At 45.3% G+C, this 25,439-nt stretch overlaps 1 protein-coding gene across 1 annotated transcript in view; it reads left to right on the forward strand.

Moving 5' to 3' along the window:
• Nucleotides 1-1,961: 1,961 nt before the first annotated feature.
• The window catches only part of MARCHF10 (membrane associated ring-CH-type finger 10), a 69,369-nt gene continuing 45,891 nt past the window's right edge, over nt 1,962-25,439 (forward strand). The window contains exons 1-2 of the mRNA XM_090292481.1: nt 1,962-2,059; nt 11,481-11,600. Of these exons, the coding sequence (XP_090148607.1) occupies nt 1,970-2,059; nt 11,481-11,600 (210 nt within the window). The 5' untranslated portion in view covers nt 1,962-1,969. The remainder of the gene's footprint in view (nt 2,060-11,480; nt 11,601-25,439) is intronic.

The raw sequence follows: 25,439 nt of genomic DNA on the forward strand, positions 1-25,439 counted from the left end.
TTATTAACAGAGCCATTTAATAACTTCGTGCAATTAAATATTTTGTCATAAATTTAGGCCACACCGATCAGAGCCAAACTTCTTGAAAGCACTGTCTCTACTTCCCTACTTCTCATTCACACAACCCACTGCCACCTGTCTTCAGCCCCACCGCCCCACTGAATGTTCTCGCCAGTGGCATTAATAACCTCCTCCTCGACACATGCTCTTCTCTGCACCGATGAAACTAGGCACCTAGGAAACGGCACCCGCTTGGGTCTCCTCCTGCCTCTCTGGTTTCTTTGCAGCGTTTCTCTCTGGCTCCCTGCTCTTAAATTTTATTGTTCCTCGGAGTTTTGTCCTGGGTCCTCCTCTTTTTAAGATCCATTCTGCCTTCAACTTCAGTTGTTCCCCAGAATGCCAGCAACGCCCAAATCGTTGCCTTTCTAATCAGCTCCAGAGCACCTACATCTACTTACTTGCCATTTCCATTTGCTGTACCCCGATACTCTGAACTCCAAGTTACTTTCTCACAAGCTTGTCCCTCCTCCCTCCTCTGATTCTGAAGGGAATGTTGGCGCCAACCTGGGCAGCTTTCTCCACACATCCCGCTCCCGGCCCATCCATGTCATCACCAAGGCCTGATGAGTTTCTCTCCTGAGTGTCCCTGAATCCCTCGTGGTTAAGAGGGTGGGCACTGGTGTGAGACTCTCAGGGTTCAAATCCTAACTCTTCCACTTAGTAGCTCTGTAACTTTAGGCTCTGTAACTGAATCCCTTTCTGCCTCAGTTTCCTCATCTGCAAAAATAGAGATTTAGTGCCTGCCTCCTAGTGTGGTCATGAAGATTTGAATGCGTTAATATGTGTAAGTGCTTATAACGTCCAGAGTCTCAGTAAATTGTAGCTGTGATCTCCTCTTCCTCCTCCTCCTTCCGCTCCTCCCCCACCTCTTCCTCCTCCTCATCTCTACTTTTGCTACCCAAGTCTAATCACCATCTTATCTCATCTGGATTACTATAATACGTCCTCAATGGTCTTCCCACTTCTATTTTTACACTCACCCCCCCAGTCTATTCTCCATACAAGAGCTGGAGGGACCTTTGCAAATGTAACCATCTACTCCGCAGATAGAACCTTCCAATGTCCTACTATGGCTCTTCGAATCCTGAGCTTCAAGGCCCCACCCACATGAGCTGGCCCCTGCCCACTCACCCTCCAGACTTTCGGTGCTATACTCCTTCGTCTCCCTTCCTGCTCTGGTCCTCCTGTTTCTCATCCACAGCAGTCCCTTCCTGCCCTGAAGCTTCTGCACCTGCGGTCCTTCCTGTCTGAGATACCCTGTCCCACTTCCTGCCTGGCTCACTCCTTAACAAGCCCAGTGTCATTTCCTAAAGGAAACCTGGTGTCCCAGACCAGCTTAGGCCCTTCCATAATAACACTCTCTTAAAGAACCCCATGTCGCCCCATAGCATTTATCACAATTAGGGTTCATTTGTTCAATGGCGGCCTTGTCACCCTAGACCACAAGCACCACAAAGGCAGGGCATGTTCGTCTTGCTCACTGCTACCCCCAATCCCCAGCACTGTGCTTGGGTGGGAATAAGGGAGCAATTGTTGTTGAATAAATGAATTTAAATTCCCAGGGCCTCGTTACTTCAGTCACTTATAATTTAGCTAGGTTCTTGGATATTCTTTTTTGTCATGTTGTAGACTTGCTTCTGAATCAGGTGCCCATCAGTCTAACTCCCTGTGACTAACCAGGACAGGATCACTGAAGCCAGCTGATGGCTGCATGATTTATGCCCAGCATGGGAGGGTCGTAAGGGCATCGACCCCCATGCAAAGAGTCCCTTCAGTATGAAAGAAGCATCTGTGCCTTTCAAACAATGAAAATTAGATTAATAAAGAGAATAAATGTAATTAAAGTAACAAAGGGTCTTATCACAGCATGTTTATTTATTTTTTATATGCAGGTCGGGGATTAAGAATCATGTTGCATGAAGCAAGGGACAGACAGAAGTTCCTCAGTGATGTTCAATACCTGCGGGACATGCAGCATAAGGCAGAGTCTGAATACCAGGTAACTGCAGGAGACAAGAGTCACCTTCCACCTTTGCTTACAGTGTTGGGAGAGAACTCAGCAGACAGTGGCAGGACACGTATATGATACGCAGCAATAGTTTTCTGCAACCCAAAACCCACCACTTATAAGCAGTGGAACCATGGAAAGTGACTTTACCTCTGAGTCTCACTTTCCTCGTCCGTAAAATGGGGATAATAATAGGACCAACCTCATAATATTGTCATGAAAATGAAATGAGACAGCCTTTTAAAAGTATTTAGCCCAGAGCTTGACACACAAACTTTGTCAACAAATGACAGTAGGGCTTATATTTGATAAACCAGCCATTAAGGAAAAAGACATTAAGAGGTAAACTGGGTCGCCCTGCCATTTATAAAATGACATGGCCCTTGGTTGTCATCCTGCCAGAAGAAAGGTGGTTAGCGCATTCCACAGTAAGCTAATTACTCGTCACCCTAGTTACAGTGCTTACATGCAAAAACAAAACAGACAGAGAGCCCGAGGAGCCATGGTGCAATTACCCTGGCTGGCCTAGGACAGACTTGCCAGACGGGATGTGGGATTCTGGGAGCACTTAGGAAATGTCATTCAGCCCACTGGCCTGGAGGTCAACCCTCATCAACCCAGGAGACATGTCCTTAGCCCTGACTAAGGACGGAAAAGCACTCCTTCCCTAAGGAAAACACAGAACTGCCAGTTGTCAGGATTTTCTTTTCCTTAGCAATTTCAAATAGAACTGAACCTACCAGGTCACCAAGGAAACCAGGCCTATCTCAGTCAGTAACCTGACTTCACCTGCACAACACAGCTTAGCTTTGGGGCTGGAAATGGAGTCAGCAAATTACTCCCACAACTTGACATCATACCTACAAGACTATAAAATGGAGGGAATTTCTATAAACAGTGAGAACATCAACATACAAACTGGTCATGCTGGGAGTACATCTACTTTTCACAAAGATGCCACCGCCACCCGGCCCATGTTTCAAAATACTTGTTTGAAGTTGTCTTAAGAACAGGCACATCAAATAATCAATCTAATTTTATGGTCTCTGTTGGGAAAAAAAAATCACACAACTATGATTTTTGAAGCCACTGCAGTTTTATTTTCTAATCTCTTTTGGGCTTTCACTACTGTCCTTATGAATAAGGACACTTTCAACCCTGTCCTCATAAATAAGAACACTTAAGTGCCTACTTTCTCCTGAACAAAGTCCCTTTTCTCCTGGAGTTCTTAGTCTAAAACTGAGAAACAAACAATCTGCACAAGTAAATAAGTATGTGAGATCACTTCAGTGACTGTTGACTATATGAGGCAGATAAAACAGAGGTAATGGGGGTGGAGGTGATGCTCCTTTAAACAGGCAGGGAAATGCTCTTTGAGGAAGTAACTTTGGCTATGGACGTAAATGATGGGAAAGAGCCAGCAACATCCTGAGCAGAAGGAAAGCAAGTGCAAAGGCTCTGGGGCAGGACCTAACTTGGAACATTGGAGGCCAGAGTGGCTGAAACACATTGACCAAGGGTGAGTGTGGGAAAGGTAGATAGGGCCACGTTGTGTTTACAAGACAGAACTTGGTATTTGGAGTTTAGTCTAATCACAATGAGAATTATTGGATAATTTTAAGCAGAGGAGTGGTATGACCTGATCTATCAGGATGGCCAAAAGGTTCTTTTGTTTTTTTTCTGTACGATGGTTTTAGTAGTGCTTAGTTGTCTTTAACTTCACTCAAAACAATTTTGTTAGATTGTATTGTGACAGCTGTCATATCAGCCTGCATTTTAAAAAATATCAAAATTGGTGAATTTTTGTGTAGCCATTTTAATACTGAAGATGAAAGAAAATATGCAACATTTTCAGTGTATTACGCTTTATTATCTCAAGAAAGGTAAAAATGCAACTGAAACACACAAAAAGATTTGTGCAGTGTATGGAGAAGGTGCTGTGACTTATCAAATGTGTCAGAAGTGGTTTGTGAAGTTTTATGCTGGCAATTTCTCACTGGACAATGCTCCACAATTGGGTAGATCAGTTAAAATTGATAGTAATCAAATCAAGACATTAATTGAGAATAATCAACATTATATTATGCAGGATATAGCTGACATACTGAAAATATCTAAATCAATAAAGTTATTGGTAAAAATGAAAAATGGGTCTTTAATTTTATGGAAAAAACTTAATGGACCTTTGGCTAACCCAATACATTTTTAAAAGATCTCTTTGGCTGCTGTGTGGGGAAATGTCTGAAAGGGGCAAGAGACGCAGCAGAAAAACTAGTAGGGAAACTACAGTGGAAATTTAGGAGAGAAATTCTGGTGGTTTGGGCCAAAGTGGTAGGAGTAGAGGTCACACGCGACCTGTGCCAGGACACAGAAGTGGCAGAGACATCTTGTTGATGGCCGGAGAGAGGGGTTGAGAGAAAGAAAGGAATGAAGGATGACTGACTTCAACATGTTCACCTGTCCATCAACCCCTCTGCTACCATCACTATTTTAAATTTCTCTGCTCTTTTCAAAGCTCCAATCCCCACACTTTCAGCAAAGAATTTCTCTTCCTGCTGTGCAGGAAATAAAACAGAGAACCCAATGCCATAGGTGGGAGGCCACTCAACCTCCCCCCTGCCATCCGGCTACACACCCATCTAGCCTTCAAGTACCAAGAGGGGAGCTTACACTCGCCCTGCTAGTGCTGAGCCTGAGATCTCGGTCCATGTCCCTCCGTACCCAGCCTTTCTCCACCCGTGGACCCCTCATCTGTGTCTCTGAAGCGTCCTTTCTCATCGGCTCAGCCTACAAACATGCTCAGGCCTCTCCATTCTAAGAACAAAACAAAGCTGCCTGCGGACCATGTACCCTCTTCTAGTCACAGCCGCAGCACTTTCCAGTCTCCAGATGTCCCCAAATAGTCAGCTACGTTCCCATCCCCGCTTCTTCTCCCACTCATTCCCTGACGCACTTCAGGCTGGCAGTCACCGCACTGCCCCTGAAACTGCTGTCGCCGTAGCCAAAGTCAGTGGACACATTTTTAGTCTTTGCTTTCTGGAGCTTTATCTACACTTGACACTATTACTTCTTTCTCTTTGAAACATTACTCCTTTGGCTTTCTGACAGCACACTCTCCTGGTTTTCCTTCCATGTCTCTCACGTTCTTCTCCGCACCCCTCGAACGTCAATTCCCCCAGTTTTCCATTCTCCACCGCATTTTCTTCTAATTTGCAAGGTCTCCACAAATCCATCTCATCCCCTCCTATGTTTTTTAAGATTTTATTTATTTATAGAGAGAGAGGGGAAGGGAGGGAGAAAGAGGGGCAGAGAAACATCCATGTAAGAGAGATACAGCGATCCATTGCCTCTGGTACATGCTCTGACAGGGATCGAACCTACAACCCAGGCATGTGCCCTGACTGGGAATCAAACCAGCGACTTTTCACTTTGCAGAATGATACCCAACCAACTGAGCCACACCGGTCAGGGCTCCCCTCCTATGTGTTTAACCACCACTCATTTACTAATGACTTGGAACCCAAGTCTCCCCAAAGTGTCAGAATGAGACGCACACCTGCTGTTGGACATTCGCATCTGGATGTTGCACAGGCACCTCAAATTCAGCATGGCCATGGGTGCACCCCACATGTCCTTCCTCCTGCCTCCCTCCTCTCTATCCCCTGTATAATGATGGTGGCCTAAGGCTTCCCTGACTCTTCCTCCTCCCTCACCACCCACATCCCACCAGTCACCATGTCCTACCAAATTTACAGAAAAAGCTCATGACCAAGACTACCACAATATGCTTATCACCGGTCTCCCTGCCTCCAGTCTTGCTTCCTTGAAGTCTTTTCTAAAATGTGAATTTGACTATGCCATTGGAATACACGAAAACCTTTGGTTGCTTCTCCTCACTTAAGGTCAGGTCCAAGACCCAAGAACCACAGAAAGACAGCCTAAACCCCAACCACATCTCTAACCTCTTCTTCACCCTTCTTTGCCTGACACTTGATGAGGATGGTGAGGTCCCCAGTTTTAATTGAGGAACTAAGCAAACTTCTGTATTCCTATAGCACGGTATAGCACTGTTTTTCAAAAGATACCTTCAGTTAGGTATAACTCACATATAAAATTTACCTGCTTTAAGTGTATAATTTAATGACTGCTAGTATAATGACCAAATTGCAGCCACCACCATGATCAATTTCATTTTTGTCACTCCAATCCCATACACCCTTTTCATAACTCTCACATTGCTCTTGAAACTATCTTTTGTGTGACTTCCTCTCAAACTGGATCACAGCTTCTTAAGGGCAGGGGTGGAATCTTACTCTTCTCTGTTGAACCAAACACCTTGTCATTGGTAAGAGCCTGGGTTACTTAACTTAACCACCAACTCTGTTTACCAGACTTAGACCCAAATAACTTGTAACTATTCCTGTAAGTCAAATCCACCCTCATGGAGCATTTTCAAAGCCATTCACCACAAAGTCTGAAAAAAAAAAAAAAGTCGGGTTGTCTTTAAGATGTTCTGAGCATTGTTGAAGTAAGTACATAGTAACCTACAGAAACTACTTGAAAGGGAACCACAATGAGTTAGTTAGATCATTTAATCTATCCCTTCCTTTGTTCCAGAAAGAATTTAAACTATGGCATGACTTTCATGACCCCTCACCTCAAAAACTTGGTCCATATATGAACTATATGCCGTTATATAACTTACTAAGGTAGACTTTGTGTTGAGTGGATATGGAAACCATGGGTCATTGATGAGCTTGGACAGTTACTCGCAGAAATCCAAGTCTTCACTCGCAGTACAGTGACCTGCTTGGACACTAAGGAGTCCCCATTTGTGTGTACAAATAGTGTAAGACCTAATAACTAGACATGACTCCCAAATCATATGCATTTGCCACATATTCCTCCCTGCACTTGGGTTGTCTTTAATGAACTGCCTCAAATTGAAGCCCTTAGAAACCTCCTGTGTACACTAGCCCTGCTACATCCTAAAATATGCTAAGGGTTGGTATGCACCAAATTAGCAGTGCCTTTACAGGTCTGTGTGCTAGCAGCAGAAGGGGCGGGTTAAACCCACCCTGAGTTATTTTGATGCTACTCCTTTCAGTGGTTGGGTGGGACCCTTTAGAAAAAACAAGAGGAAATGAACATCTATTTGGCATATTACATGCTATTTCAGAAGCTGGTAACTAGTACATAATTACATGCCATCTCAGAATTTGGCTCTATTTCTTCAAGGGTGTTTATGCTGCATAGCTTTTTTCTTCTTCTTCTTTTGGTCAAATGTGTTTATAGGACTTGAGGCAGAGTTTAGCCATTGTGTCCACTGAAAGCTGGAGATTTTACTTGGCATTTCAGAATGATTTTTCATAATCTGTCAAATGTGTTCAGATGGGTTTCATTTCATGTCACTTACTCATCCTAATTCCTTCAAGTGCAGATCAAACACTGAACACGATGATATAACCTTGTTCAAGGACACGACAGGTGACTATGCCAGGTGGTGAGGGTTTGGAACTGTCCACTCAGGAAGTTAAGGGAGTGGAGGACAACAGGAAACCAGCTCATTCGATTACTTAACCTCTCAAAACTAAAGAACTTTAATAATGTCACCAGTGATCATTAAAACTCCAAACGGTGGGTTATGCATGTTAGGGTGTTAGAACAACAACCAGAAAGAACCAGTTGAAGGCAGTGGCGACTCCCACTTCCCGAACGCCTGTGGAGTTTGAGTCACAGTAACCTTGACAGGGGCTGTTTTTCATTGACATGTACCGTCAGGTCTTAGGACAGTTTTGATGTCATGATTTTGAGGCTGGGAAGTGTTCCTGTGATACACTGATGGCGTCTTAAGGCACCAGGAGCCCCCAGGTAAAAGAGGAGACTGATAATAAAAGAAACAGAAGAAGCTTTGAGCCTCCCTGTGCATTTAGAAAGCTGTAATGTGGAATAAGAAGTGGTTTACAGAGGACCCCTGAGTGACTAGTTGGCCGCTAGGGGAAGAGCGGGCTTAGGCAACACCCATCTACTTCTGGGGCAGAAAAGCAAGGACGATGCTTCTGCCAGGACAGACAAAGTCTTTCTCCCTCTGTGACCAAGATCAGAGTCACATTATTTGGCAAAGGCTGACTTGAGAAATAGAAGTAAACGAAGCAATGGGATTGGAAACAATTACAGTTGTTAGGAGATAATAATGGTGATGGTGACGATGACGAGTGTCTTTTATGGGACACTCACCATGAGCCCGTCACACTGCCCGGAGCTCCCCCAACACGCTGGCAGCCCAGGGCCCTCTCCCGTCTCCCCCTTATGGATCTGGGGAGCGAGAATCAACGGATTTAGTCAGCTCGCCCAAGGTCACGAAGCTAGAAAGTAGCAGAGCTGGGGACTGTCGTGTTTACCAGGCTTGAGTTACAGTGAGTCACAAAACCCACGTCATCCTCCACAGGCATGGACGCACCTTCTGTGTTCTGCCCCCACAGCGGTAGCTTCTGCACAGAAGGCAGCATGGCTGCGTGAGCTGTTGTGTGTTGGGGGTCGGGGGAGGGGGCGGTACCAAGGAAGAATGAAGGAGCAGCCCCAATCCTCCTCCAGAAGAAAGGAATAAGAAGCTACCTGACACGCCTTCAGTTTCAAGACTGCTCTCAGTCAGTTATGTCACGTGAACAGAAACTTATTTATAGCAATCCAGCTCCAGGCACATGAATTTGAAAGGGAATGTTTTGAAAGTTGCAGGGTAAGGGGAGGCCCTGGTGACTGTGAGTTATTAGTCCATTTCTTCTCCCCATCCTTTGGATGTCACACTGCTCTCTGCCCCTGTCACTTGAGGACCCCCAAAGTAGAAACAATGATAGCATCAACAACCACAACAAAAAAATTACTGACATTTACAAATAACGGGAAAACTAGCCCCTGGCTGAGGGGGGTGGGGAGTTGTGTATGGCTGCATTCTTGCTGTTTCTAGGACTGGAAGGCTGGACTTGGCTCTGTCCCTCTGTTCCTTCTCCTCTGCAAAGCTATGACTTTGAGAGGATTCATGCTTGATTTGCACAGAAAGATTGTTGGCTGGATCAAAATAAAAAATTGGAAGTGCCTACCTTGCCACTGGTTTGCTCTCCTGCCCCTCTATGAGAGAAGGGGTAAGGAACCAGAGGGGAAATTTTTTTTTCATCATTGCAAACCATTCTATTCTTCATTCCCTTTTGGTAAAGAAATATTTGAGTCACATGCATTCTTGGAGAGAATTTTCAAAAAACACTCAGCCCACAAGAATTCTGTTCATCCCACAGAATCTGCCCGGGTCCTGCAAGCCTTTGCTAAGCAGGCTCCTCCACTTTCAGCCCATCAGCATTTTCTTGCTCCTTTGATACCAGCAGGTTAGGGTAACACAGACATCTGCCGCTTCAGGCAACGGCACGCCGCACCGGGGCTCCTACCAGACAGGGGCTCTGATCACAAGTCATTGGAGAAGGAATCGAAGAAAAGAGGCCTGTACTTAGCTGAACTTCACTAAGCTCTCCAGCTAACTCTCTTTGGTGCCTATCTTATTTAGTATAGTTACTGTCTAGTATTTTTGAGTTTTCTTGTTTAAATTATTTATGGAAACAAACACTGCCCAGGATTTATTACAATGGCTCACTATCTATACGAAACAGTTTTTGGAAATAAGATAAACTGTGAGATAGAAAAAAACAAAAACAAACCATTTGGGGCTGTTTGCCCTTTCCAAGCAAGGCGGGGTTAACCTGCGCATTTCTCTTGGGAAGCCAGGATCCCACTGGCAGCAGGTGACTAACAGGCCACTGGGCATGAGCCTGGACACTAGCGCTTCCCCCACCGCTCAGCTGTGAAGCTCAGTATCACGGGCTCTCTGCTTTCCAAAATGGGAAATGTGTGGATAATATCGTATCATTTCTGTTCCTAACCTTGTCACATAATATCAGGCTTTCGCCATGACGGGAAACCCTGGCAAGTCCTTCTACATCAAGGAAGGAGATGTGCCCTGATTGATGTGGCTCAGTTGGTTGGGCAAAGCAAAAGGTCGCTGGTTCAATTCCCAGTCAGAGCACTTGCCTGGGTTGAAGGCCAGGGCCACAGCTGGGATGTGAGGAAGAGGCAACGGATTAATGACTCTCTCACATCAATGTTTCTCTCCCTCTCTTTCTCCTTCCCTTCCTCTAAAAATAAATAAATAAAACCTTTACAAAGAAAAAGAAAAATAGAATAAAAGGAGATGCTTTTCCAACGGAAGCGGAAAAAATGCCCAAGAAATCTTTCTCAGCCCAGCCAGGAAGGCAGACATGTCAGACCCAGTTTAGAAACAATATTGCTGGCCTTTGTGTCGCCCTTCTTTACTAGGACATGGATAATTTGGCTGCGGTGGGGCAACAGCTAATTCAGTCACTGGCTCTGCTAGTCTAGAAATACTCCAAGAAGTTGTACTCTTTGGGGGTATTTAAATTATCGGCTGAAACCCCCACAGCACATGAGAATCTTGAATTTGTTGCAGGCCTTGTACTGGAAGAGAAATATTTTGGAACTAGGTTTTCTTTTCATTTTGTTTTTTAAAATGAAAACAATTATTTTCTTGTTTTTACATGTTTAATATTTTGCATCAGGGGATTGTTATTTTCCTCCAAAACAAAAATGCAATTTAATTAGCATCAAATACTAGATGCTGGGGAATTGAAAAGATAGGAAGTGGTCCTGACCATCATGGTTCTCAGAGATCAGCAGGAGAAAGAGGCCCCAAAGCAAAACAACTAGATAGACAGGGGGGAAAGGCATAATTCAAGCTTTGTCTGTATGAAGGAGCAATTAATTCTGCCTGGGGAAGAGTGGTAAGGCAGGCAAATGGGAGATGCTGCCCAGCTAGTGCTTCGGAGATCAGCTGGGTTTGTCCAGAGCACACCCTGTGAATGGCACTCCCTGTGGAGGGAACAGCATGTGCTAAAGGTCTGACAGACAGAAATTCTTCTCCTGTAACAAGGGTGTAATCCAGCAGGACAGAGTAGAATGTAGGTGAGTAAGTAGGAGGCGCTATGAAGAGAAAGAGGCCATAAAGGGAAGTTAATACAGTGTATTATGTACTTCCTTCCCCGAGAAGGCAATTGTTGGGTAAATACTTGACGAAATGCCTCTCGGTGTGTTCACTGTTTGAATTTATTAAAGCGATGACTAATATTATTGATCTGGCATTTAGGGCAAAGGGGAGAGAGAGAGAGATGCCTGGGTGGGTGTGTTCATACTTGGTGACAGGCAGTGGCGCATGCTGGAGTTGTGCATTATGTATTCATTTTGTGATTTATTTCATGTTCTGCACAGTAGGAAGTAAGCATAAAGTTATCAAAGCTAGTCATAGACCCAAGGCAAAAAATAAAAATAAAAATAAAAAACCTCTTTTGTTCCCTAGGCTTGTCTGAGACGACAGGAATACAGAAGAGATGCAAATGAGAAGAAACGAGATCAGTTTGGGAGGCCAGAGACAAATTTTGAGAGATCCCGGTTTTCAAGCGAGTCATCTTCTAGACAGGTACTTAGAACTCTGAAAGACATCTTCCTGGGGCTGCTGCGTGTGTGTGTGTGTGTGTGTGTGTGTGAGAGAGAGAGAGAGAGAGAGAGAGAGACCTGGGAATAAGCTGACCCAAATAGGAGACGCTGAAGAATCCTAAAGGTCAGGGCAGGAAGGGACAGGGACAGGAGCTTTCATTCTGGGTACCACCCCTCACCCTGTGACCCTCCCTGATCACTCTGGTTTGGCCTCACTCTTCTTTCTTCATAGTCTAACCTGTTGCATTGCAAATCCAATTTTTATTTTAAACAAAGAGAGTAAACTGCAGTGATAACTGCATCCCATAATAACTAGCTATTGTGCAAATATTTTTGTCTAGGATGATAGTAAGTACAAAGATCAATATAATAACAACATGAGAATGATGAAGATGACAGTCATAGCTAGTAGTTGCCATTATTTGAGTGCTTGCAACGTTCCAGCACTGTGCTCAGTACTTTACACACATTCACTTATTTAATTTTCTTAAGTCTCTACAAGAAGACTGAGCCTTGGAAAAGTTCAGAAACTTGACCTCAGATCTTGCAGCTAGTATGTGGTAGAACAGGGATTTCTTTGCAGGCAGTCTGAGCCCAGAGAGGGCGCTCTGAACCACTGAGCTGTACCATCACATTTCATGCATAAGCTCTTATCTGCGTAAGAATTTTACTTGCCCTGTGTAAGCTAAATGCCACACGCTGCATTCAACACCCATTGTTAGCATGATGAATTGATTTAAGATGAGTAATACGCCTTTTATGAATTCTTATTTAATATTTTATGCCTGAAATTTACTCTGGAAGATGGATTCTCTTTTCTATTGGTGCTGTGGATCCCTGAGATAGATCCTGGATACCTGATATCAATCAAGTTCTTGTTGGGATTTCTTCTCTAATCTAGGATGTTCACACTGCGGTTATTTAATGTTCAAAGGACACCTAAAAACATCAGTGATTGATGTTTGTGGATGTAGCTGTAACCCTGGGAGAGATCTATGCTTCCTATTAAGGAGCATACAATCACACAATAAAATATTTCTCCTACAGTCTGAGGAGAAAAGGGACTATCTCACAATATTGGTGGTACTGAGAAGAACATGTCATCTGGATCTTTCCTGTTACTCAAGTACTACCTATGAATATAATGCCTGATGCTGATTAAAATTAGAGAGTGAGATTAATCCCAAAATTAAATCTAGTTTGACTAGAACAACACATTTTTAGCATTAAGATAACTTCTCACATTTTTGTACATAGGAACAAAAATCAAGGACAGATAAAAAATGTAATGCAATTTAAGTCAGATAGCATGGAGCAATCTTCCTACATTGGAATTATTAAATAATGGGCAGCTGGGTTCTCTAATTTTCATGCAAAGACCCATGTACATAGTCATGGCTGTTTTGTACGGCAATGTTCACGCATTTGAGATATTCTAGGACTTGAAGTTTCATGCTCCTCTTTACAGACTTATTTGGGGGACAAGCTGGTGACAGATTCCTGTAGTTTTCTTCAGCTCTAGGAGTTATTCACTCTTTAAGTCATCATTGTGAAACACTCACACCACATCTAAAAAGGACAGCATTGCACATATAAAAGTAATTATGAAATAAAGACAAAAATAGGTGGTAGAATGCATAAATCTGGCCATTTCTATGCTAAAGGACAAGTATAAGAGTTTTTCATGTTTGCACTATGTCACCTCTTGGTATGTGAGAGAACTCAAAATGACATTACTTACATAATCCCAATTGTTTGCAGATAATGCTATCCCAAGGGTTTGGGCCTGGACTGTACAAGTGCCTTCAAGGTCACCTCTTCTCTATCAAAAAGAGTGACAACATCAGAACTTTCCACAGTGAAACTCACTGGAATATACTACAGACATTCTTTGGGGGACACTAGAGGATTTGCCTCTGGATACAAAAGTGCAGGAAGGGCAGGGTGAGAGAAGATGTCACTGTATGTATCATTGCAGCAGCCATCTGACTTGTGCGCTCATAACGTTGATCCCTCCTGGCTCAATCCTTCGGTGTTTGCTTGGTATGAATGAAGCCAGAGATCCCTTATGAGACTCAAACCAGATCCTGGAAATCCTCAGCCCCCTGGATCATGGATTAATTTGGAGAATTCCCTTCCCAAGTGTGGATTCCTACTTAAATTTCTATGAAAAGTTGGTGATTCTTAAAGCTTCATAGTCTGGGCCTGCCCTGCTATATCTAGAATCCTGAGGGAATGAAAGCCCTTTCTACAGGATTCTCCATAGCAGGGAAGTCCTGGAGCTGGTCTCCCAGAGGAGGCTGAGAATAAGAACGTTGGCACCTCCTGAAGAGAACCCAGGCCAGACAGATTCACTTTCCAGAGCTCAGTGTATTGAATGTCACATTAGGCACTAGAGTGAAAAAGATCCTTGGTCAAACAGGAAAGGGCAGGAGAGAGACAGTTCAATGAGACGCTGTAAACCTAACCAAAGCCCTCTACCCTAGGTGAACGCCCTGCTAAGTAATTTCCTTCCAGGTATTTCTGTGGCTGAAAACTCTAAGGAATGTTTTGCCTCTGATTTCTGAAGGCAAGTTCACTCTTGGATTGAGTATGAAAGTGGATGGCTTAATCCATGGTCATTTTTCCACTGTACAGTCACGATGTAAAACATGCTAAAACCAACTTTTGACACATATTGCAATTCCCATCACTTGTTCGTTCCTTAACCCAGTCTCAAAATGTCACAGTTCTGATAGGCCTGGAATAAGCGAGGCATTTACTATCAAGTAACAGAGCCAGTATCAAGCTATAGTTTCCCAACACCTGCCTAGAGGCGGGCAGATCCCCAAATGCATAATTAACGTGGTGGCCACTCAATTATGACATGCCTTCCTCATTACAGCCAGTGGCTTTAACCTCTGGTTAGGCAGAAGTTGTGTTAAATCTAAATCTAAGATAAAGCCTGACCTATCAAGCCTGTGCTGAGATGTTCTGTGGTGTGGTGCCTCTTAAATACATTCCAGTTGGTGGTGTGGCCCAGGAGAAAGAACACCTATTATCGAGGGCCAGCTCTGTCCTCATTGCAGTGTGAATTCAGGCAAACCAGTATCCTAAGCATTTCAGTTTCCCATCAAGAAGATTCTTATCATGCTTATCTCATGGGATCATTATGAGAACGGGTGAGACTCTTAAATGTCATACGAACATTAGATTACATAATAAATTGCCTTGATGTCCAACTATTCTTGCAAATGATGCCCCAACAGGTATCTGTGGAGGGGCAGGTTCTGAGGCTTCTAGAATACCTCCTTTCACCTTGGCTCAGCCCCAGGCCAGATTTCTAAAAGCCAACCTAACATAGCAACTGAATTTGAGACTCTTCTCAAAGTCTATACAACCTTGTGAACCGTGCAATCAGATTAGAATTTAACAGGGAAATAAACAAACATCAGCTCCACATAACCAGCTAGAAGCTGGATGATTTAGTAGACTAAAAAACAAAGCAGTCTCTTGATAGGAGCAGGAAATCATTTCCCGGGTAGAGCTGCTGGTCTCGAGGAGCTGGCTGTGACTGACAGGGGCACCAGGATGTTTCACGCCCTCTAACCTTCATGGGAAAGGGGCAAGAGCCCTGATTTCCCCATAGAAAATGATGAAAATGATTAGCCCAGGACCTGGGGGGCAGCAACCTTCAATGAAGAGAGACATCATGGGCCGTTCTCTTCTCATCTTCTGAGATCCTGCAACCTTGCAACATTCCAAGTGTACACATCTCAAGGACTAAGGAACATATAGTCACTGGATTTACTTCACTGGCCTAGAAGGTGGAGACCAGCTCTCAGTGTTTCAAGAGCACCGTTTGCTCTGCTAATAGGAAGAGGATTATTGTCCTTTAACCATCTGCGCCTGAGCGATTAAATATTTAGATTCCAGGTCATAGGACGCAACCTTGTGAAGGAGGCGGTTCACCTGATAGGAGCCCCAGCTGGCTGTGCCCCCAGGCCTGGCTCAGCAGGATGTTGACATCGGTGAGATCACCTGGATCTCCCAGAAAGCCAGGTGAGGTAAACGCTGAAGGCAGTTACCCAACATCAACATTTTCATTGTTCTGTCCGTCATAATCCACACAAACTTCGGAGGCTAAAATAAAGCCTCTTCACGTAAGCTGCAGTGGCTTAAAAAGGCAGCACATCCATCCATCCAGGCAGCTGTCCAATACAGTGGCTAGTAGCACCTGGGGCCTATTGAACTTCAAATTTAAATGAATTAAAACAACATTTGGAAGTGAGTTGTTCCTGGTTCTCACCAGCCACAGTTCACATGCTCTGTAGCCACCCGTGGTCTGTGGCTGCCACATCGGGCCACGCACATAGAGACTACCTCCATCGTCACAGAAAGATCTGTGAGACAGACCTGCTTCAGGCTGTGGTCAAGTGCAAAACACAAACAAGACAAGACCCCATGGGCCAGGAAAGGGTTTTGTTTCCCAGATACTGGCCCTGCATGATTTCAATACAATGCTTTGCAATACAATACCGAAGCTCCTGCTGCCTTGATTAGCATCTTGTGTTTTCCTACCACCCCGGGTATATTTGCACAATTCCTTTCATTATCTATTTACTCAGCCTATCCTGTCTGTGAAATCTTGAGCTTCTCCTCTTTCAAACAGCTCTTAGGGAGTTGTTCTCCCATTAATCTGTCAATGTCAACCTACCAACACCCTTAACCGTGTCATGAAAGCAGCCAGGCCTCAGCATACAGCATATGTGTTTCGTGAGTCACACTTCTAATTTTCTCTAACTTCTACTTGGTCACTGTCAAATTCCTGTGGGTTGGGCCTCCCTTCTTTCTGTCCCCAGGCCTCTGTGCAGATGAGACAGGTCACACATGCCCGGTTCTAGCTGCCAAAGGGCCCCACCCTGGGAGGGCTGTGAGTCATCCCTAACACCTGGCTGGTGCCTGTCACAGCCGCCCCCTCCATTCTGGCACAGATTCTGTGCCCTCAAGGTGCGCCTGAGTAATAGCGTAGCATCTCCGGCCCAAAATGTATGTCATGGAGAGGGAATGCACAGACCATTAGGTGGGAATTTTCATTGGCGCTTGTTTTCCATTTTAGCTGTTGTTCTGTTCACCTTGGCGTGTCCCACAGGCCCTCAGACTCAGGCTGCTGAATGCCTCACCCTCTCCCCTCAAATCGATCCTCTTCCTGAATCCATTTCTGCCCAAGCCAGAATTCTGGAAAGTATCTGAGACTCCTCCTCCTGCTCCTCCTCACACTGGACAGCAATCAGACACTGAAGCTGGACTGCCTTATCTCTTCTCTCTTGAATCTGTCCACTAGCACCTCCCTTACCAGGGTCCCTTTTTTTTTCTTTTTTTAACCTGGATTGTTGTAGGAGTTGTTTCCCTGGTGATTTTGTCTTCACCTCCCCGCTTCCGGCCAGTCGTCCAGGCTGCAGTAAGAATGGTCCCTCTAGAAGCAAATGGGATGATGTCAGTCTATTAAAAAATTCTTTAGTGGTTCTCCATTGTCTTTGGGATCAAGTTCAAATACGTTAGCAAGGTAATCAAGCCCCTGTTGCTGACCCTCAGTTCTGAGGGCACCTCCTCTGGGAAGAATTTTCAAAGCTTTTCCTGGAGGTCAGATGACTTTGCTCTTGTTCCATCTTTGTACTTCCACAAAACCCTCTGGATTCAAATTGGTCTTGAGGTACACCTTCCTCTCTGCTGGAGCTCCTCAAGAGCAGGTGTGTTTATTGCCGTATAATGTTTCCAATGACTACCACATAACAGGAGCTCAATGAGCACTTGACAGCTGACAGTTGCAAAGTGTTTCAGCCACATGCACATGTTGGAGTCACAGTGACAAAGCCGTAACAGCCAGAATAGGAATTGTCACCCGGAGCGAGAGCAGTGAGGCAATACTGTTACCTGGAATAGTGGAGGCTCCTGACATTGCTTGAAAGTATTGAGACGTCAGTAGGTTGGCAGGGCTGCCTGTATGCAACGGCCAGTTCAGGCTGAAAGATTAGTCAGTTATCATCAATGACTTGGAAACCTCCGCGCTGGTGGTGACCAGAGTAACCAGCTGAAGAGAGCATTCTTGTCCTGGCATAGCACCCTCTGATGGGACAGATGGCTTCTGTAAAGCTCTGATAGTTCCTTTTGTCACAGGTGGGCAAGAACACAAAGACACAGAAACAGCTGGGCAGCAGCTCTCCGTGGACAGAGGAAACTCAGAAGGGCCCCCAGTCAACGACCCAGGATCCACTGTACTTTGTAACAGAAGTCGTCTTATTGTGACTGAGTGTTCCGCCAGATAATTCACCAGACTGCACTGGATCTTTCTTTTATGATAAGATTGTAGATTAATTGGGCTCCCTGGTGTGCAGGCCCCTCTGTGGGCAAACCAGGGTGCCGGAGACCAGGAGCAGCATTCCTGGAGCAACCAACTAGTAGTATGTCTGTATCTCGGGAAAAGCCAGCAATGCTTCATTTCTCCTTCACTCCTGTGCTTTGTCTGAGTTCCAGTAGGTAATTTTAAAATAGGGCATGGCAGTAAAATGGGGCAACTGTCAGTTTAAACTGCGGCTGCTTCCCAGAATGTGGTCCTGCCTTTTTCAACAGATAAGCAAGGCAGCCCAGAGTCAAAGCTCCCACTAGGGTGATTCTGCCACAAGGCCGGGTGACACAAACACCAATTGTTATCCCAGTTCACTGAAATTGTCGGTGCCGCAAGTGGTGGCCTCTGACCGGAAGAGTCCCCTGTATTAATTGCACTCAGCAGCTCAGAAATTGCATGAGGGAAGATTATAATAAAGTGGCTTCTTCTCCCATTTTATGTGGTGCTATGTATTTCAGTTTACTCCATTTTAAAAAAATGGTTTTGATTCATTTTTTAAAAACAAAACAAAAAGAAACCTCGTTAAAAACCAATTAAAATTCAGCTATCAATTAATTTTTTTTTTCATCTGCGAGGTATTATTGTTCAGGTGCATATCTGCCTTAAACGTGATTTACAACATACAATGTTTCATCCTAAAACCTTCTCGTTTTGTTTTTATATTGCTTTATTCATTAAGGAATTATAAACCCTTGTGTCCAAGTCGCCGGGTGTTAGGGGCCGTGGGGACACAGTACGGAATAGAACACACCCCGCCCTCAGGGAGTGCCCACTAATGCCTGCGCTTCAAGACAACATCTACTGAGGGTAATAGAAAGGCAGCGCGGAAACCTGGGAAAGCTCCACAGAAGATGCAGCTTTCCAGCCGGCTCTCAATGCATGCGCGGGACTGGGGGAGCTGGGGGTGGGCGTGGGGAGCTGAGGGAGGGCGGGCATTGCGGGTGGAAGGAAGAGCCTAGGCCAAGGAGAGATGGGCACGTTTGGAAAAGGGTGGGCCGCCCAGGCTCCCTGCAGCACAGGACAGGGGCACCGCAGCTCTTTCCAGGGCTCCCCTTCTGCACCTCCCTCCTCCACCCCTTCCTTAGGGTCAGGGGTGCAGGAGGGTGCCCTTTTGGCTCCCCGATGCTGCTCCCAGACCACTGCTCCCCAGCTTCTGTTGGAAGCGCCAGTCCACTGAGGCATATCTGTTTCATTCCACCCCCTCCCCTGCCCCATCGCACACCCCACTGCTATGCTCTTGTCTCCTGGCCCCTCTCCCTTATTCTGTGAAGACTCTGGCAGCGGCTCCATCCCTGTTCGCCCATCTCCTGATCTGCCGCCACAACGGGGGTGGGGAGCTGAAGTCCTAACACTCCAGCCTGTACCCGGCTAATGCAGCCGCGCCCTAGCTTCTCAGTTCCTAACGCCTCTTAAGTGCCCCCTCCCTTTCACTGCGCCAGCCCCACCACCGACGGCACACCCTAGACTGCAGCATCCCCCCAAAGTTCTCCATCTCCAGGACCTACTGATCAGCACCGGCCTTCCAGCTCTCCTGCTCACCTCTACGGCGACCTTCCCGCCCCCTCTGGGAACCTCTGCTGCCCTGGTCCCTCCCCGTCTGCCCTCTCACTGTTCCTAAGGAGCCTAGATTCTGTGCTTGATCCTCTGAATTCCCTTGCCCCTTTGTCTTTTTTTTTCACACGTCTCTGCCACACACCCCTCACCACCATCCCTGGTCTCTGCGCTGCACCCAGGCCACTGGCAACTGCTGGAGAGAAATCACACAACTTTGGAAAACGGCCCCCTGAAAGGTCACAGCCACCCACCACCTGGAACTCCTCAATGCCACCCAGTTTCCCTGGTCAACTGTCTAACACGTCACACCTTCTTCTAGTTCTCAGTTCTCAGATGGAGCTTCCTCAGCGCACAGCTGCCCAATCCAGTCTCACCTCCTCGCCTTCCGTCCTCACCACCCCCCGACCTGGGCCCCCTCACTCCCACCTGCCCGCCTGGGCCCCCTCACTCCCACCCCCCACCTGGGCCCCCTCACTCCCACCCCCCACCTGGGCCCCCTCACTCCCACCTGCCCGCCTGTGCCGCCTCACTCCCACCTGCCCGCCTGTGCCCCCTCACTCCCACCCCCCACCTGGGCCCCCTCACTCCCACCTGCCTGCCTGTGCCCCCTCACTCCCACCTGCCCGCCTAGGCCCCCTCACTCCCACCCCCCACCTGTACCCCCTCACTCCCACCCCCCACCTGGGCCCCCTCACTCCCACCCCCCACCTGGGCCCCCTCACTCCCACCTGCCCACTTGGGCCCCCTCACTCCCACCTGCCCACTTGGGCCCCCTCACTCCCACCCCCCACCTGGGCCCCCTCACTCCCACCCCCCACCTGGGCCCCCTCACTCCCACCCCCCACCTGGGCCCCCTCACTCCCACCCCCCACCTGGGCCCCCTCACTCCCACCTGCCCACCTGGGCCCCCTCACTCCCACCTGCCCACCTGGGCCCCCTCACTCCCACCTGCCCACCTGGGCCCCCTCAATCCCACCCCCCACCTGTGCTCAGGAGCCTGCCTCCTAGCTATCCCAGACCCTTACTCCATCCACCATCCTTTCCCTGCCTGGATCTCCAACTCTTTCCCATCAGCATTTGTCTCCTACCAAAACGGAAAAGAAAAAAAAAACAAAAAAACGAACAGCCCTTCCTCGATCCCACATCCCTTCCACTTACTTCTTCACAGCCAAAGTTCTCAAAATAATTATTTACACCGACTGACTCCATTTCCCCACCTCCTACGCACTCCTCAGCCCACTCCAATCTGGCTCTCACACTCCTCATTCCAAAAAAACGGCTGTTCACCAAATGACTTCCACGTCTCAGAGTGTGGTGGGTCTCTTTCACTCCTCACCGTTGACCTCTCAGCCACTTAGACTGGCCTGGCCACCAATTCTCCTGAAAAACTGCATCCCTGAGCTCCTGGGAAGCCACAGTCTTCTCCTGGCTTCCACCCTGTCTCATCCACCTCCACCCCAGCTCCTGGTCCTGGAATTTCTCGAGGCTTGGTTCTCTACTCAGTCGATACCTGGGGGCTTTTTCCTGTTGTTGGATTGCAGACCTCTTAAGCAGAATGCGGAACTCTCTAGATTCTCTTCTCAGAAGTAAAAAAAAAAAAAAAAAGATACATAGGATCTCAAAGGAAACCACTTTTATTGAAATCGTCATCAAAATATTTTTAGAAATCTGTGATTCAGTAATGTATGTGCTTCTTTATTAGCACATTTAATAACAAGTGCTGGGTGTAAAGGGTATTTTGAGACATCTGCAACAAATTTAATGAAATGTGAAAATATCTGTGATTTCTGTTGGTGACAAAAACCACAGTTACTGCTAATACTACTGCGGCTTGTTGCCTGCATCCATAAATGCAAGATACAGTTTAATTTCAGTTAGAGGTTGCTGGAAACCGAGATGTAATGGTTTCCCATTCAAGGTCATGCCCCACCCCCAAGAAGCCCTGCTCTATATATTCTTTCTAGGTTAGTTCATCGCGATTTTAACTGGCAAAATCAAGATGTTACCTGCTAGTGACTCTCAAATCTCCATTTCCAATGCAAACCTCACTTTTGATCTTCAGATCTGAATATCCAATTGTTTACTCAATAATCTCTACGAGAATGTCTCAAAAACATCCCCAACTCAGCAGGCCCAGTGTGAAAGTTTCCAACCAGACCCTTCGTTCTTCCTTTTGTGACTCTCAGAATCGGACACTTTCTCCTCTCTGCACCTTCCTACCCACGCTCCACACTCCCACTCCTCCTGCCCACAAAGCCCACTTTGCCTACCGCAGGGAGAGTGACACCAACACATGGGAGGGATCGCTTTCCTTGCCTGCTTAAACCCCTTCCATGGCGTTCTGTGGCTTTCAGAAGGGAGACCAACATACATCCTGTAGTCAACAGGCCCTGTGGGATCTGGCCTTCCATACAGCCCTGTGCTTCATCCACACTGCCTTTGGGTCCTCTTGGGTGCCAGGCCCCCTCCTGCTAGAGAGTCTGCGTGTGCTGTTTCCTCTTCTTGCAGTACTCACCCCCCTTCCCACGGTGCCTCAAATCTCAGCCCAGGTCACCTCCTCGGGAGGTTTTCTCCGACTGTTCCCTCCCCCAGCTAGATCCAGACCCCTCTGCCGTATCTTCTTAGGACCATCCATGTGTTTCCTTTGTTTCAAAAGTATAATCTATAATTTTACATTTATTGAATAATTATGTAATTAACTGGTCTGCCTTCCCACCTAACTGTCGCTCTGTAAGGGCAAAGTCTTTGTTTTCCTCACCCATCATCCCCATAGCCCAACACACAGTTACATTTTTGTGAGTTTGATTGTTCCCAGTTTCCCCAGTTTTTGTTTTAGAGGTGAAATGACCCGCGGTGAACTGTACACACGTTAAGAGGACTATATAATAAGTTTTAACAAATGAATTATGTAACCATGTAACCCATACCCCCATCAAGATCCTGTCACTCCATGAAGTTGCCTTGTGCCCCTTCCCAGTCAATTCCTGCCCTTGTCCCCGTCAGAGGCAACCACTGTCCTCCGCGTTTGCACCGTCACTTAGTTGGCCTCTTATTGTTCCATTTCTCAGACTGTTTGAGTTCACATTTCTCGGTCATCTCGGACCTTTTTACAAGTAGATGGAAGAGCCATTCTAAATAGACGAGACAAATAAATGAATCTGTGTAATAACTGAAGTTACATACAAGTTACAAATTAAAATCATAATCTTCCCCCAAAATGACAAAGACTTTTTAAAAGATGATGGTTGGAAAATGTACATAGAAACTGGCATTCTCCTGTGCATCTGGAAATGGAAAACGGTACAGTATTTCTGGAGGACAATTTGAAAAAAAAAAAATTTAATTGTTGTGATACTTTCAATCTGGTAGTATAAATGCCCACTTTGGGGAATTTAAAGAGCTAAAGATGTACATCAATATATAAGTACATTCACTGTAGCACCATTCATCCTAGTAGCAAAAAGGCGGGAGCAACCTACATGACCAACGAAAGGAACTATGATGGCTCCATACAATTTCATCATCAAAAACTTTGATGAGGTACTCCAATTGAATAAAATGTACCCTTGAGACCATGATGATAATAAATTAAATAGATCCATCTATCTGTCCATACATACCTAAACGAGAAGGGGGAGAAAAGTTCTTCAGAGAAGAATGCCAACTAATAATTGCAGAAGAGATGATAAAATTAGAAAAATTATTTTGCTACCCCACTGTAATTATCAATTCAAGCAAAGCACATCAAAAGATACTAAGATAATTGGGTGAAATGTTGTTTAGAAATAGACTACTGTCTGAGAACCATCCCATAGATTACCTACTAATTACCTACTAATTAAAAAAGGAGTGTACATTTACATTAGAGAAACCTGGTGGTCACTCCCTGACCTTAGAGATCAAACAGCATCACCAAACAGCACTGTCTAGTGCTGATGTGATGTTAGAAAGCAGGATACCACACTGCCCATAGGATATCCATGCCAAAAAATAATTAAACTGGATTTTATTATGAGGAACCAATCAAATTCAGAATATAAAATATTCTATGAGTCTGGGACTCTTCAAAACAGTAAAAAATATGACAAATCAGAAAAGGATAGAGAACTAAAGACCAAAGACACATAACTGCATACAATGCACGTACCTTAGTTGATCATAGATCAAAACAAAAAGCTTAAAAGATACTTTGGGCATTTGGGTTTGAATATGCTCTACATATTAGATAATGTTATGGAACTATTAAATTTTCTTAAGTAATATAATGGTATTATGGCTTTTTAGGAGAGGAGAATGCCTATTTTTATTGAATATGTACATTAAAGTATTTAGAGGTGACATATCATGAAGTCTAGTGTCTTTGAAATTGTTCAGAAAAATAGAGAGAGAAATAAAGCAAATTGAGTGTTATTTGTACTATTCTTTCAACTTCTCTGTAGATTTGAAATTTTCAACACAAGGCTAAAAAATATTAAAAGGGACCTATTGATGCACTATATTAAGTCAAATCATTTTGTAAAAAAATATTTGTATATGTACATAAACAAATATGCTAGGGTAATGTTAGCTGCTGTAACAAAGGGACCAAAAACGTAGTGACTCAGTCAAGACAGTTTATTTCTTGCACCTGCGACAGTCCCTGTTGGATGAACCAGATCAGCAGGCAGTTCTCCTCCACTCGAACTTTTGGGGACTTGGGCTGATGATGGTTTCATTGTCTTCAACACATGGCTTTCAAAGTTGTTGTCTTTCTAGCAAAGGTGAAGGGCCAGAGATTATCTCTGAAGCAGGCTATACACATTGCTTCTGCTCACAGCTGCTGGCTCGACTTGACTCTTGAGGCCACATGTCATTGCAAAGGAGGCTGAACCACTCGGTTCAAGGCGGGCAGCCCCATTCCAGCCTCAACTCTCATCACTTGAGAAGGGATTTTGGTGAAAAGCTAATAGTCTCCCTCACAGTCCTTAAAAACGGGTCTGAAAGGCTACACACCAAGCTACTTGCAGTTTTAATTTCAGGGTTAATGGGGTTTTGAATGTTTTAATTTTTTTCTTTTCTGCTTGTCTTTTTCCATTATGGAAATGCATTTCTCTTGTAATGAGAAAGGAATAACACTCTACAAAAATCAGCCATTGAAACTACAGAAAAATGATTTCACTGGCCAATTTGCAGGATGCTTTGTTTTCTCCCTCTGAAAGAAATATACAAGCTCATCTTAAATGTTACCTCAGCCTTTTTCTTTTCAGGAACCTTCAGTGGGACTGAGTCTTAAGCCCTTGCTTAACTCTCAGAGCACCCCCCTCCCCAAACTCCCCCCACCCTACCAACCAGCTTTATTTCTCACCTCTACTCCCCATACCTCTGCTCTGGGACCTGCCTCACTGCCCAAGAATCACACCATGACTCCTACCCCATCCATACTTTGGCTCGTGCTGCCTCCAGCCTAAGCCATTTTCTATGCATCCTTTGGGTCCCAGAAAACACCACGTCCTTCATGAAGCCTCCCTGACTTCTCACCCTTCTCTCTGAGTTTCTTTGAAATTTAGAATTGGTACCACACAATTTATCTCTTAATCAAATGTTATTTTGCATTTTGCTGGTATAGTATTAACCTTCTCTTTCCCATGGTAAGCATTTGTTTTTATATTTCTTCACAGTGTCCAGCATGGGGGTGAAGACATAGTAGGTGCATATACTTCTCAATTAATTCCCATGTTTTATGACCTATTATTTTGAGTAGGAGGTATTTTCATGTATGAGAAATGATGGATCACCTGTTGTGCATTCCTCAGATGCTCCTCCCAGCTACAAGGAGAATATGAATTGAGATAAAGGAAAAAAGAGAAATATGTACATTGTAGCAAAACCATAACCAATGGAGGG

The sequence above is a fragment of the Furipterus horrens genome, unplaced genomic scaffold (genome assembly GCF_987537825.1).
Source record: "Furipterus horrens unplaced genomic scaffold, mFurHor1.1.pri manual_scaffold_11, whole genome shotgun sequence".
Lineage (NCBI taxonomy): Eukaryota > Metazoa > Chordata > Mammalia > Chiroptera > Furipteridae > Furipterus > Furipterus horrens.